This window comes from Phascolarctos cinereus, unplaced genomic scaffold (assembly GCF_003287225.1).
Source record: "Phascolarctos cinereus isolate Bilbo 61053 unplaced genomic scaffold, phaCin_HiC Scaffold_2;HRSCAF=192, whole genome shotgun sequence".
Classification (NCBI taxonomy): Eukaryota; Metazoa; Chordata; class Mammalia; order Diprotodontia; family Phascolarctidae; genus Phascolarctos; species Phascolarctos cinereus.
Genome location: NW_027555625.1, coordinates 334,835,933 through 334,849,681, shown reverse-complemented (window position 1 = coordinate 334,849,681; position 13,749 = coordinate 334,835,933). Strand labels below are relative to the sequence as shown.

At 36.1% G+C, this 13,749-nt stretch overlaps 1 protein-coding gene across 9 annotated transcripts in view; it reads left to right on the top strand.

Moving 5' to 3' along the window:
- RALGAPA1 (Ral GTPase activating protein catalytic subunit alpha 1) overlaps window positions 1–13,749 on the top strand; it is a 318,940-nt gene that overhangs the window by 261,354 nt on the left and 43,837 nt on the right. For all 9 annotated transcript variants that reach the window (XM_020991372.2, XM_078150316.1, XM_020991370.2 and 6 more), the window contains 2 exons: window positions 8,758–8,916; window positions 9,904–10,031. In XM_020991372.2, the coding sequence (XP_020847031.1) occupies window positions 8,758–8,916; window positions 9,904–10,031 (287 nt within the window). The remainder of the gene's footprint in view (window positions 1–8,757; window positions 8,917–9,903; window positions 10,032–13,749) is intronic.

The following is a 13,749-nucleotide window of genomic DNA, read 5'->3' as shown; positions in this document are numbered from 1 at the left end:
ACAGTGGCGAAATCTGCTTAGAGGAAGACCAGAATGGCTTGTTGGAAGTTTTGATCCCATGAGGAATACAAAGAATAGAGAAGGACTAGATAAATATAAGAGCCACAAACCAGAGAATAAGGGTCTGGAAAAGTCAGAAAGATGATGGATAGTGAATAGATTAAGGGAGCAAAGTCCTCTGGAAAGGGGCACAGTAAATGAAATTTTTTAAAAACAGTGAAAGAGACTAGTTGAAGAGGAGGAAAAAAAGGAGAAGTTTTACTTGATTAACTGAAGAGGAAAAAAGAGGGGGAAGAATTAACCAAATAAAAGCAGAAATGTACAAGCAAGAATGAGGGTAAAAAATCCATTGTAAGCATAGCTACCCTAAATAGATAAGCCTAAAGTAATGGAGGAGACATAGTATTGTGTTTATAGCAGGGGGTGGGGGAGAACTTGAGCAAAAACTCCAATATTAGAGAAGAGGCAGAAAATAAAAATATAAACCTAACTCTCATAACTTTAAATGTGAATGTATTAAAAGATCCAATAAAGTTTTTTTAAAAAGGTAAATTGTTTTTTTAAGGAAAAAACCCTCGATCTGTTGCTTATGAGAAACCCTCCCCCTTCTTTTTTTGGAAGCAAAAACAGGAATAAGCTGTGAGGGGCTGAAAAAGATTTAGTGTGTATGAGATGAATTCAAAAAAGCAAGAGTTGCAAGTAAGTCATGCCCTCAAAGCAAAAATAAACATTCAAAAAATTGAAGCCATTCACCATAAGCTCCCTGTTCTTCCTGGTCTCACATCACTCATACACCTTCTGCCACTATCCCTTCATCCCTGTGTCACCTGATTAAGTGGGCTTACTCTTTAATCATGATCCTGTTCTATTCGCCCTCCTCCAACACATTGCCTCCTTTGTTATTCCCACTCTGTCACCTATTTTCACTCTCCCCAGTCTTTCCTTACTACCTATAAACATACATGTGTCTTTATCTTGAAAAAACCTTCACTTGATTTGTCTCTTTCTTTAAAAAGCCTTCACTTGATCTTTCCATCCCTACTATTGTCCTATATCTCTTCTGTCCTTTGTGACTAAACTTGAAAAGGCCATCTACAATTAGCCTCTCCACTTTCTCTCCTGTCTCTCTCTTTACTTTCTCTCCTTTCACTGTTAACTCCTTATAATGCAGTTACCACTCCACTGAAACTGCTCTCTTCAAAGCTACCAGTTGATCTCTTAATTACCAAATCCAGTGCCCTTTTTTTCAGTCTTCATTCTCCTCGACCTTTCTTCAGCCTTTGACACTGTCGATTACCCTCTTCTCCTTGATACTCTCTTCTCTCTAGGTTTTGCAGGACACCAGTTTCTCCTGGTTCTACTCATGTGATCACTTCTCAATCTCTTTTGTTAGATCCTATCTTGGGCCTTCTTCCCTCCTGTATCTCTACTACTTCATGGTTTTGATTACCATCTCTATACTGAGGATGCTCCAATCTACCTATCCTGTCCCAGTCTTTCTGCTGACCTCCAGTCTCAGTTGCCTTTCAGATATCTCAAGCTGGATGTCTAGTAGACATCTTAAATTCAGCATGTCCAAAACAGAAATTATCTTTTCCCCTAAATTCTCCCCACCCCTTCTAAATTTCCTGTTACTGTATAGGACAACAACATCCTCCCAGTCCCTCAGGTTCAAAACATAGGTGTCATCCTCTACTCCTCACTATTCTCTACCCTCACCCCCCCCAATCCAATGTGTTGCCAAAATTCTGTTGATTTCACTTTTGCCACATGTGTTCCCTTCTTGTCATGGTCATTGCTCTGGCACATTCTCTTATCACCTCACACTTGTACTTGCTGGTGGGTCAGCCTGCCTCAAGTCTCTCCTCTTTTTATATCCCCAGCACTTAGCATAGTACCTGGCAGATACTAGGGGCTTAATAAATGTACTTTGAATTCCATACGTGTTTGGGTAACATTTGACATCAACAAGTGAGTCATGGAAATAAGTTTTCAAATGTTATTGAACAGATCTATTCACTTTTCCTGTAACCTTTGCCTACCTGACCTAAGAGAATGTTTTACATCTAGGTCCAAAAGCATATAGAGAAAACATCCTTTAAAAGTTCTTAGATGTAGGCGCAGCTAGGTGGTGCAATGGATAGAGCACCAGCCCTGGAGTCAGGAGGACCTGAGTTCAAATGCGGCCTCAGACACACGATACTCACTAGCTTTGTGACCCTGGGCAAGTCACTTAACTCCAATTGCCTCACCAAAAAAAAAAAAAGAAGCCCAAAAGGAAAAAAAATGCATTTCAGAAAAACCAGGAATAAATCATGAATTGTTTAAAAGAAAAAAGTTCTTAGATGTTATGAAAGTACACCTATTAAGTACATTTTGACCATAAACTTGTATGCCCAGATATAATTTTTCTCTTTGCTGCCTACCTAACTACTTGGCTATTCCCACAATATTTGAATGATTGATAATTGGAGACAGATTTATATAGGAATCTAGCCAGGGCTTCTTAAACTTTTTCCACTCACGACTCCTTCAGCACTTCTTAAACTGGTCATATCCCCCTATGGGGTCGCAACCTTCAGTTTAAGAAGGCTGAATTTCTAGACCTTAGTTTAGTAGGTCTACTCTCAATGTTGTTACATATCTTAATGAGAAAAAAAAATTGTAAGTTCACATATATATTTTGAGATTTTTGTTAAACATGTCAAACTTTCAAAAGTCATTCTTATAACAGACATTTTAAAATTCTTCCTTCTAGAGATGGTGAACGATTTCCAGTTAATACATGAGAATGTTTTAAGCTAATATATACCAGATGTTAAAGGTCAAAGGATATAAAACTCATGACTTGCAGTGATTTAGTATTAAATAAATTTAATTTGTTTGCCTTTAGTTGTAAAAATGCATCATTCAGGTAATCCTGTGCCTGGAAAACTGATAATGAAGCATACCTCCCTCCACTCAGTGGGGAGATGGGGAAGGGACTGGCAGTGTAAAAATAAAAGACAGCAAAACTTTAAAAAAAATGTTTTTTTTAAATTCATCATACCGAATTTCATGAAAAACTTTTTACTTAAAATGTTTGAAATTGTTTAGTATAGCCTTGCTAAGTACATTGCTCTGGGCCTAAGTCTTCGCTCTTCACTCCTTTGTAGTTATTATTCTTTTCAGTAAAACCTTAGTAATAGACTTACTCTTCAGTGGTAGAGAAGACACTCAAAATAAACTTTGGTCAAAAGAAAAGAGAACAGTGTGTTTTCCTTGTTCTTAAGATAAATGGATACTAGAAACTAGAGATTATTTTGGCAAGAGTTCAAGGGTTAATGCAGCAGATAAATAAAAGGAATTTTCTGTAAATTGAGACCTGCATTATTTCAGTTGTCTTGTCTTTCCAAACCTAACTCGTTTAATTTTTTTAAAGTAAATACTTAAATTCTTCCTGACAGTGTGCTCAGCTTTTACTATCGTTTATTACTGCAATTATATATGGTATCACTTAGAACAATCTGCCATTTGGAAATCTCAGTATAGCCTGAAGCTTAATATTCAGTCTGGCTGGTATTGTAACATGTACAGCATATGACATTAATGTATCAAAATTAGATTGGATCATCTCTCCTGGTTAAATTTATTTCACATTTCTTTTGTATTCAGTTACCATAAACCTATTACAAAAACTGACACATGGTGATGGCTGTATAGGAAGGATATTTTAAAGTATTTTGATTGAAAAATGAAATTTCAGAGAACATGACTGTAAAAATTGTGTGATCTTTCTCACTTTTTTGAAAAAATTCACAAAGAAACCTAGCCCCATGTTTATACTATTAAAATAGAGTATATATTTCATACATTGGTATTAATTTCCTTCACTAAAATAAATATTTTAAATTTTTAGTCCTGGAGTACTGATTAATTTATTTTTGAACAGTAGAAGCTCTTATGGTTTCCAAAAAGAGCTGTCTAGGCTATTGAAACCTAAAAGTATCCTCCTTCAGAGAATGCACTGTACTTAAAAAGTTATAGAGGCATATTTATAAATTTAGCTTTGTTAATAATCTATCTTTAAAGCAATAAATGTTTCTTTTTATAATGCTTCAGAAAAGCTAGGTGGGCTTCTGCTTATTAGGGAAGATAAATTTTTAAGTTAAGAAATGTGTAGTTCACATATTAGATGAATATTTAGTGACCAATTAATCTTTAGGGAATGAAAGAGAAGGGAAAGTCTTTAGTTAACTGATCTGCATGTTTTTTTTTGAATTCACGTGTTTAGTTTGTGTACTTTTTGAAATAGGCAAACCATGCAAGTTTTTATAATTCAATAGTTTGGATTTTTTTTTTAAGATTTAACTTGTAATTTTATTTATGAAGTAATTCCTACTAAAGCAGGCTCATATCTGCTCTTTGATTTGTAATCTTAGAGAGTTGTTTGGATAACTAAGAAGCTAAGTGATTTGTTTACCATTCAGCCAAATTGTTCTACTTTCTGTTCTTCAGTATTTGGATTGCATCTCTTACCTCCATCCCTTTATCCGTGTTTAGAATGTACTTCCTCTTCATTTCTACCCCTTAGAGTCCTTAACCTTCCTTCACGGCTCAGCCTCACTTCAGGTTTCACCTAAGCAAAACTTTTCCTGATCCCGCTAATAATGCTCCTCTCTCCTCATTTCATCAGTGTGTTTTCATGTTGTACCTCTAAGTGAAATGTTAAATTCCTTAAGCTAGGGAGTATTTTCACTTTTTGTCCTTATAATATCATTGCCTAGTTTTGTACATATTAGGTGCTCAGTGAGATCAAATGAGAATATTTGTCTACATAAATTACTGAGTAATGTCTCCTCTTTTGAGATTCATTCAGTCTATGTTTATCAACCAATCCACATTCTGGTAGTTGTTGTCCACGGATCCCTAGGACACTGTCCTTCATTCCTCAGTGAATTCAGTGCCTAACTTACAGTCTTTCTAACTCCAGCCCTAATATAAGGGAACGTTAGCATATATATTGATACGCCCGTAAGGACCCGAATCACACAATTTCTCAACTTGCTCATTTCCTATGGTCACCTCCTCTACCCTATTCCTTGAGCTTGTCATTACCTACAGGTATTCCAGTCCATGTTTATGAACTCTCACCATTCTTTTATCTGCTCATAATCTGTTGTCATTTATCTCTCCCTCTCATGTGCAACTCCACACTCTGTTCATTGTCCCACAGAATTTCTAATCCATCATTTCTTTCCCAAGCTATCACCCTTGCACTGGCTATCCTCTCTACCCTGCCTCTCTACCCAGTTCAGTTCTGTACTGTCATATTCTTTCAAATCCCTTGCCTCTTTAAAGATTTTGACCTTCCAAACCTCATTTTATTGTCTTACTGCCAAAACCTGTTGCTTTTGCTGTTATACACACTCTGCTGAATGAAGTTTTAGAAAATCATGAATCCATGTTTGGGACCACTACAGATTTATGTTTAAATTTCAACTGGGCCCTCACCATAACAAGGAAATCTTTTTACACATTCTCATCAATTAACTATGCCACTCACCACAGTAGTTTTTCTAAACATTTTCATGCTTCTTCAAATTTCCAAAGGAACCTCTCCCCCAGGCATATCAATTGAGATCCTTGCCTCATAATTGACTGAAAAAATTGGGGTTATTTGTAGAGAACCCTATGTCCTCTCCTCTTCCTCATCACATATCAGTTTGATGCCTTCTGCCACTATCTTCTCCTTCACCCTGCTTTCACATGAAGAAGTAGCCCTTTTGGTCAAGGTACTCCCAAACACAAGCAATCCCATTCCATCCTGTTTTCTCCAACAGATTATCTCCTCTATTATTCCTACTCTTTCCCTCATTCCTACTCTTAAATATTTCCGTTGTTTGCTTCCCTACTGTCTATAGACATGGCCACATTTCCCTTATCCTGAAAAAAAAAACCTCACTTAATCTATCCATCATCCCATATCTCTCATGTCTTTTGTGGCTAAACTCCTAGAGAAAGCCTTCAATAATCAATCCCTCCAGTTCCTTTCCCCTCACTGTCTTCATAACTTTTTGCGGTCTGGCTTTTGACTTCATCATTTAACTGAAACTACTCTCTCCCAAGTCACTAATGATTTCTTAATTGCCATGTCAAATGGCTTCTTCTCAATTCTCATCCATTTTGACCTCTCTATAGCCTTTTGACACTGTTGTTCACTTTCTCCCTAAATTTTTCTGACACTTCCACCTCCTGGTTCTCTTCCCAGACTTAACAGTTTACATATCGTATGCACAATGTCTTCTCTGTCTTCTTTGCTGGATTTTCATCAAGGTCATGCTTACTAACCATGGCGATACACCGAAGCTCTGTCCTGGACCCTTTTCTCTTCTCCTTCAATACAAGTTTACTTGGTGACGCCATAATCATCCATAATTTTAATCAGATCTACTTGTACAGCAGCAAACTCTGTCCTAACCTCCAGTGTCTCATCTCTAGCTGCCTATTAGACATCTTGAGGTGGACAGTCCATAGGCATCTTAAACTCAACATTTCTAAAACTGAAGTTCACTATCTTTACCCCCAAAGCCTATTACTGTCAGGCGTATCACCATCCAGTTACCCAGGTTCACAACTTAGGTGTCATTCTCAATTCGTCACTCATTCACATTCCCCATATCCAATCAAATGCCAACCTTCATAGCATCCCTTGTATACATCCCCTTCTCCCCTCTGACACTGACTATTTTATTGCAAGTCTCATAACCTCAAACCTGGACTATTTCAGTAGCCTGCTGGTTTGTCTCCCTACCTAGTCTCTCCCTCATTCTAATCTATCCACCACTCAGCTGTCAAACTGACCTTCCTAAAACTTAAGTCTGACCATACCAGCCCTGTCTTCAATAAACTCCAGTGGCTCCCTGTCACCTCTAATATCAAATATAGAATCCTCTGTTTGGCTTTTAAAACCTTTGATAACCTGACCTCTGTCTACCTTTCCAGTATCCTTAGACCTAACTACCCTCCATATACTTTGCTATCCAGTGCCATTGGCCTTCTCACTGTTCCTGGAACACAACGTTTTATCACCTGACCAAAAACATTTTCCCTGGCAGTCCCTCATGCGTGAGATATTCTCTCTCATCTCTGCCTCCTGGCTTCCTTCAAGTGTCAGCCTACCTTCTGCAAGATGCCTTTCCCAGTCCTTCTTAACTTAATCTTAGTGCCTTTCCTTTCAGACTGCCCCCAATTTATCCTCTATGTGTCATGTTTGTACGTAGCTGTGTGCATGTTGTTTCTTCCATTAGACTGAGCTCCTTGAGAACAGGTACTGTTTTTTGCTTTTCTTTTTATCAATAACACTTAGCATAATTTCTAGCACATTATAAATGCTAGTTGATTGGCTAACTGACTGACTTCAACTGAACCCTCACTACAGCAAGACAATACTTTCAAAATTCCTCCCTGATTGATTTCCTCTCACACTCCTCACTGTAGCCATTCCAAACCTTCTCAAGTTTCCTCCCCCTTTCCAGCTTTCTTTTGTGTGTTATCTTCTGCCAGCGCCCTCTCTCTGTTGTCCTAACCTAGTAATATCCTTGACACATAATGATTGGTATAACAGGTTTTTGTTTTTTTTTTTTTTCAGTCATTCAGTTGTGTATGACTCTTCATAACCCCATGAACTGTACTGTCCATGGGATTTTCTTGGCAAGGATACTGCAGTGGTTTTGTTTCCTTCTCCAGCGAATTAAGGCAAACTAAGGTTAAATGACTTGCCCACGGTCACATGGCTATTAAGTTCCTAACGCCAGGCCAGTGCTGTATTACTGAACCATCCAGCTGCCCCCAGAAATGGTCATACTTAAACCGTAATGCTCAGTTTGGAAGAAGGGTTACTGATAAGTGGGTAAGCTATGCCCCAGTGATCTCATCATTTAATAGGAAATCTGTGTCTTGGTCTCTCTTAGTCAATGAGGAGACAGTCCATGGAATGGAGTGGAAGATAGCAGCAGGGAATTAGGGGGACATGGCCAAACCAATGAGACCAAGAAGTCTGCAAATGGTTACTGAGAAGCAAAAACCAGACCTCCCACCTGAATCACTGAGACCTTCTTGGCTGTTACTTGAGCTGCAAATAGGAAGAGATAAAGTAGATGACTAGGAGGTGTAGTCCATTTTGTATAAATTAAAGAGTCTTCTCTGGTAGAAGGGACTGATCCCCTTGAAGATGTGGGCTGCCTCACTGCCTGTGGTATAACAATTAGTGAGCAGCTTAAATGTCTAAATGAGATCTCTAGGGTCTAACAATTATTGGTAAAAATTGGGGAGAAATTTATAAGATGCTAAAGTAAATAAGCTAATAATAAATTTGTTAAATCTAAAGTGATAACTTTCTTATTCAAGGAGAGTATTCAGAAAGAAAATGAAACTCAATGCCATTCGTTTTTCTACATTTTAATTTTATTCAGAATGTGCTTTGTAGAGGAAGAAGTTGAAACTTAACTAAAAGAGAATGTTTTGATTATCTGTGAATTTCTTTTACCTGTGCTTTCTCCTTTTCTTCATATTATAGTGTCCAGTGTTTTACATGTTTTCTTGATATTCACATTGAACATTTTAAAATCTTATTTTAAGCTTTTTAACCTCTTTACTTCTTAAGATAATTTGATATCATAGCACAGTTTGGAATGATTGGTATCTATAGCTGTGGGACTACACGTATTTACGTATTTTATGCAATGTTTTGTTACTATTACTTTCTTGTTTTCCTAGTTGCGACACTTAGGAAATGATGAAGTGCACATTGTTTGGTCAGAACATACTAGAGACTATAGAAGAGGAATTATCCCTACAGAATTTGGTGATGTCCTTATTGTAATATATCCAATGAAAAACCACATGTTCAGTATCCAGATAATGAAAAAACCTGAGGTATGTGGATTGCATTTTCTTTAATTTTTTAATAATGTATTTGCTAAGTTATTCACAGTTTTGCTTTAAAAAAAAAAGGTATGTGCATTCTAAGAATTAATTAATATGTCCTTAGCCCCATCAGAGTCAGGAGGTGAATGAGACAGTTTCCCATTCCCATATTTATTGTCCAAGCCTTCTACAAGAGAAGCCACAGCAAAAAACATTAGCAAGAATTGGCCAAAGCCACCCAATCAAAATTAAAGAGTTAGTGGTAGTAGAAAATTGAATATTCTCTGCATTAGTGCGGACACACACACACACACACACACACACACACACACGCACATACACGTGCACGAAAAGAGGCAGCTAGGTGGCACAGTGGATCTGGAGTCAGGAAATTAGCTAGAAAAGTCATTTAACCTCTGTCAGCCTTCGTTTCTTCATCTGTAAAATGGAGAGAATGAGAGCACTTATCTCCTAAGGTTTCTGTGAAGATCCAGTGACATAATATTTATAAAGTGCGCTACAAACCTTGGAGTGTTATATAAATGCTAATTATTACTATTATTATTACAATATTTTCACATGGGTATTCTGTAGAATTCTGCCTTCTCTTTTTTTGGAGGAGGGTGATTGTCTTCTTATTAGTAATGTATATGTAGTATTTAAAAATTTACAGAGTTCTTTGTCACAGTAGTCCTGTAAATCAGTCACTGTAAGCATTATCTCCATGTACAGATGAGGAAACTGAGGCCCAGGAAAAAGTGATTTGGCCACTGGTTATAAAGCTAGTATCATAGCTACTATTTGGAATCAGGTCACCCAACTCCCAAGTCCTGTTCTCGTTATATAAATACATGTATTGATTATCATAGAATACAATTAAAATACCAGACTAATATTCCTAAAACTACCATATGCAGATAATGCTGTTACACCTGTTTTGTTAATATTTTAGTGAATATATTAAACTCTAAAATAACTTTCTAATTTCTGATTTAGGTTCCATTTTTTGGTCCACTTTTTGATGGTGCTATTGTAAATGGAAAAGTCCTTCCCATTATGGTTCGAGCTACAGCTATAAATGCAAGCCGTGCATTAAAATCACTGATCCCATTGTACCAAAATTTGTATCCTTTTTAATGGTATTTTTCCTTTCTTTAGACCACTTTCAAAGGTAGATAATTCTTGTGTGTTGCTAAAATTATTTAATCTATTAATTATTGAATTTATATACTTATTAGGAGTAGTGGCAAGGAACAATGACTATGTCATTATTCATAGTCTTGAATAATGTACTTTTCAACATTACTGATCAATCATAAAAATTTATACAAATGTATATTTTCTGTTTTGTATTCATTATTTTCATACTATTGAGAATAGGCTTGATGTTCTTAAATGTGCTATAAAAATTCACTACAGACTTGTCATCTTTAGGAGTGAAAATTGAACTTTATAAAATAGTAGCTGATTAGGACATCTGGTAACTGTTGTTGTTGTTGTTGTTGTTGTCGTAATCGTTGTTATCCAGTTGTTGCAGTCATGTCTGATTCTTTGTGGCCCCATTTGGGGTTTTCTTGACAAAGATACTGGAATGGTTTGCCATTTCTTTCTCTAGTTCATTTTACAGATGAGGAAACTGAGGCAAACAGGGGTAAGTGACTTGCCCAGGATGATGCAGCTAATAAATGTCTGAAGTCAGATCTGAACTCAAATCTTCCTTACTCCAGGGCCAGCACTTTGTCCACTGTGCAATCTAGCTGCCCTGTTAGGATATCCATCTATTTATTATGTATTTCATGTATTTTTTAATAACCAGTTGAGAGATTTAAAATTATTACCTCTCAAGCACTCTGTTCTAGCAAACTGGCCTGCTTACTATTTTCTATACAATAGTTGATTTCTCTCCTCTGTGCCACTGTAACCAGGAATGCTCTCCATCTTTATTTCTTGGAATCCCTCAGAATTCTAGGTTCAGCTCAGGTGCTTCCTCCTCTACCACGCCTTTCCTGCTTTTCTCAGTGGTCTTTGCTCCACCCCCAATTACTTTTTAAATTTACTTAGTATATATTGTGTATTTACTTATACTTGTATCATAAATTCTTTAAGGAAAAGGAACTATTTTTAGTTTGTCTTTGTATCCTAGTACCTTTCTTTAACCAATAGTCACTTTGCAAATGTCTTCTTAAATATAAATAAATTGAAATAATTTCGTGAGTACTCACAATGGGGGAAATTTGGAAAGAGTTTGCTTAGGAAATAGCACTGGAACTGAGCTTCTAAAGAACATAGAGATTAACAGGGAGTGTATTCTTTCCAACAGTTTTATATCCTGTTATGTTCACAAAAGGTTGAGAGTCTAATCCTTTATACTTACAGTTTTGTTAATTTACAATTGAGAATATGCTTTTTTAAGAAGTCATACTTGGATACTCAAAGCTGTCTCTCCCTTGGAAAGTATTAGATTCATAATGATCTATTTTCTCTTAAAAACTTTTTTCCAAGAGTTTTACATATTTCTATACAAGATTTTACAGAGACTTATTGGCTTGCCCCATGTTATCCCAGCTAACTACCATCAGAGGTGGGATTTGAATCCAAGTTTTTTTCCCAACTCCTAGACCAGCACTCCATCTACTATACTGTGCCATTTCTTTTAATGTCATTGCTATTCTTTCACAAACCTTTATGGTTTCGACCTATTTTACACTTAGCACATTTTAATGTTTTAATTTCAACAAGGTATAATTTCATCTGTAGCTATATGTCATAATTTCAGTGGAAGCAGAACACAATAGGGAAGTGATTTCATTTTCCTGTATAAAAAAAGGTCCATCTTACATCTTATATACAAACCTCGAATTTAGTGAGAGAAAACAATTTTTTTGGCCTTCAATAGAATCATAAACTCTCAGCTGAAAAGGAACTAGTAAATAGCATTTAGATACTTTATTTACAAGAGTAATGACCTATTCCTAAATTGGATTAAGAATAATGCAGATATTCAGGATCCATACTGGGACAGTCCAGTATATAGTTTGCCTCTTACATGTAATAAATTATTGAGTTATATATAAATTACATATGCACTTTTAAGTTCTAGCACACATTGTAGCTTTTATATTTGCCTAAAAGTCTAGAAAAAGATCTGGCAATATGGTGGCAACATCAGTCTAACAATCTCTATAAGAAAAATCTAGTGAAAACTGAATATATAAGACCACATTTTTTCAGATGGTTGCATTCATCTTAATGGGCTGAAGAGATAATGTTTTTCACATTTAATTATTTTAAACTTATTTTAGGGAAATTGTTATGTTAATTTTGACTTCATTTTGCCTGCCATGCTCAAGTGAATATACTTATGTTTATTCACTGATTCTGAATTATTTTTTCCAAACACTCCAGAAATCTGTTGCTACTATCTTTAAATATTGGGTTTTTTCAAACCCATTACAAATATAAATAGTCGAGCAAAACAAATTCCCACATTAGCTGTGCCCCCCAAAAACATATACTTTAGTTTGTACTCTTGAGTCCATCACCTTTTTATATCAAGGTGTATGTAGCATGTTTCATCATGAGCTTCCTGAAACTGTGGTTCATTGTATGCTGTTGATCAAAGTTCCTAAGTCTTTCAAAGTTATTTGTCTTTACAATATTGTTATTTTGTGAATTGTTTTCCTAGTTCTGCTCCTTTCACTTTGCATCAGTTTATATAAGCCTTCCAGGTTTACCTAAAGCCATCAGCTTCATCATTTCTTAAAATACAGTAACATTCTGTCACATACATATTCTGTAACTTGTTTAGCCATTCATTCCCAATTCGTGGGCACCCCCTCAGTTTCCAGTTCTTTGCCACCATGAAACAGTTGCTATAAATATTTTTGTACATATTGCTCCTTTTTCTTTGATCTCTTTGGTGAATAGACTTTGTAGTAGTTTTACTGGGTCAAAGGGCATATACAGTTGCTTTGGGGACGTAATTCCTCAGGAATAATTGTGATCTTTTATTAACAAGACAAAAATTATTTAAACTGAAAAGATTGATTTCAAGCTTTTAATACTACATTTAAATACATCCAAAATCTTCTTATATTTAAACTAGATATTTATTTATCAAAATGAAGATACTTTAAGTTTATAAATAAGTAGCAATAGAGAATCACATTTATGATTATGAGCTGAGAAGGAGTGACCACATTGAGGCACAGTAAGAGTGGGAACCTGCATGCAACAGGCACTATGGCCAGTGTCACCATAGAAATAGTGAAACACCAAATTGAAGCTCTGCAATAGCTTGATGATTATACAGTGAATAGTCTTAGCATTTCTAGTGGAATTTGGAGAGAGAAACATAGACCATAAGACAAATCTAATAGTCACAAAAAAGTATGAAGGTCATTTGAAAATCTGGTTCTGAAAGATGAAAAGATGAGGCTCCAGGGAATCCAAGTTAAAGAGGAAAAGAACATCACAGAAATGCCCAGGAAGCAGGAGATGTCCCAAGTTGTTGATGATTGTAAAAAATTTGGAATGAACTGACTACCTGAGTCCCATCTTCAGGAGAGAGATGAGCAGATAAGGTTATCTGGTTCAGAATCTGAAATATCTTAATGTTCCTAAAGAAAAGTATTCTCAGAACGAAGATAAATTTGTAGAGGAGTTAATATCATACCCAGTAAACTCAAGCATGCAGAGAGACCTTTGTTGAATTTACTGAGATTGGCAATAAAGCTTGAAAAAATAAGTGATGAGTTGACAGGCAAATTGAAATGCACCAAAGAGGTATACCTCTGCATACAAAGGATGCTGGACCAGACTCTGCTTGACCTGAATGAGATT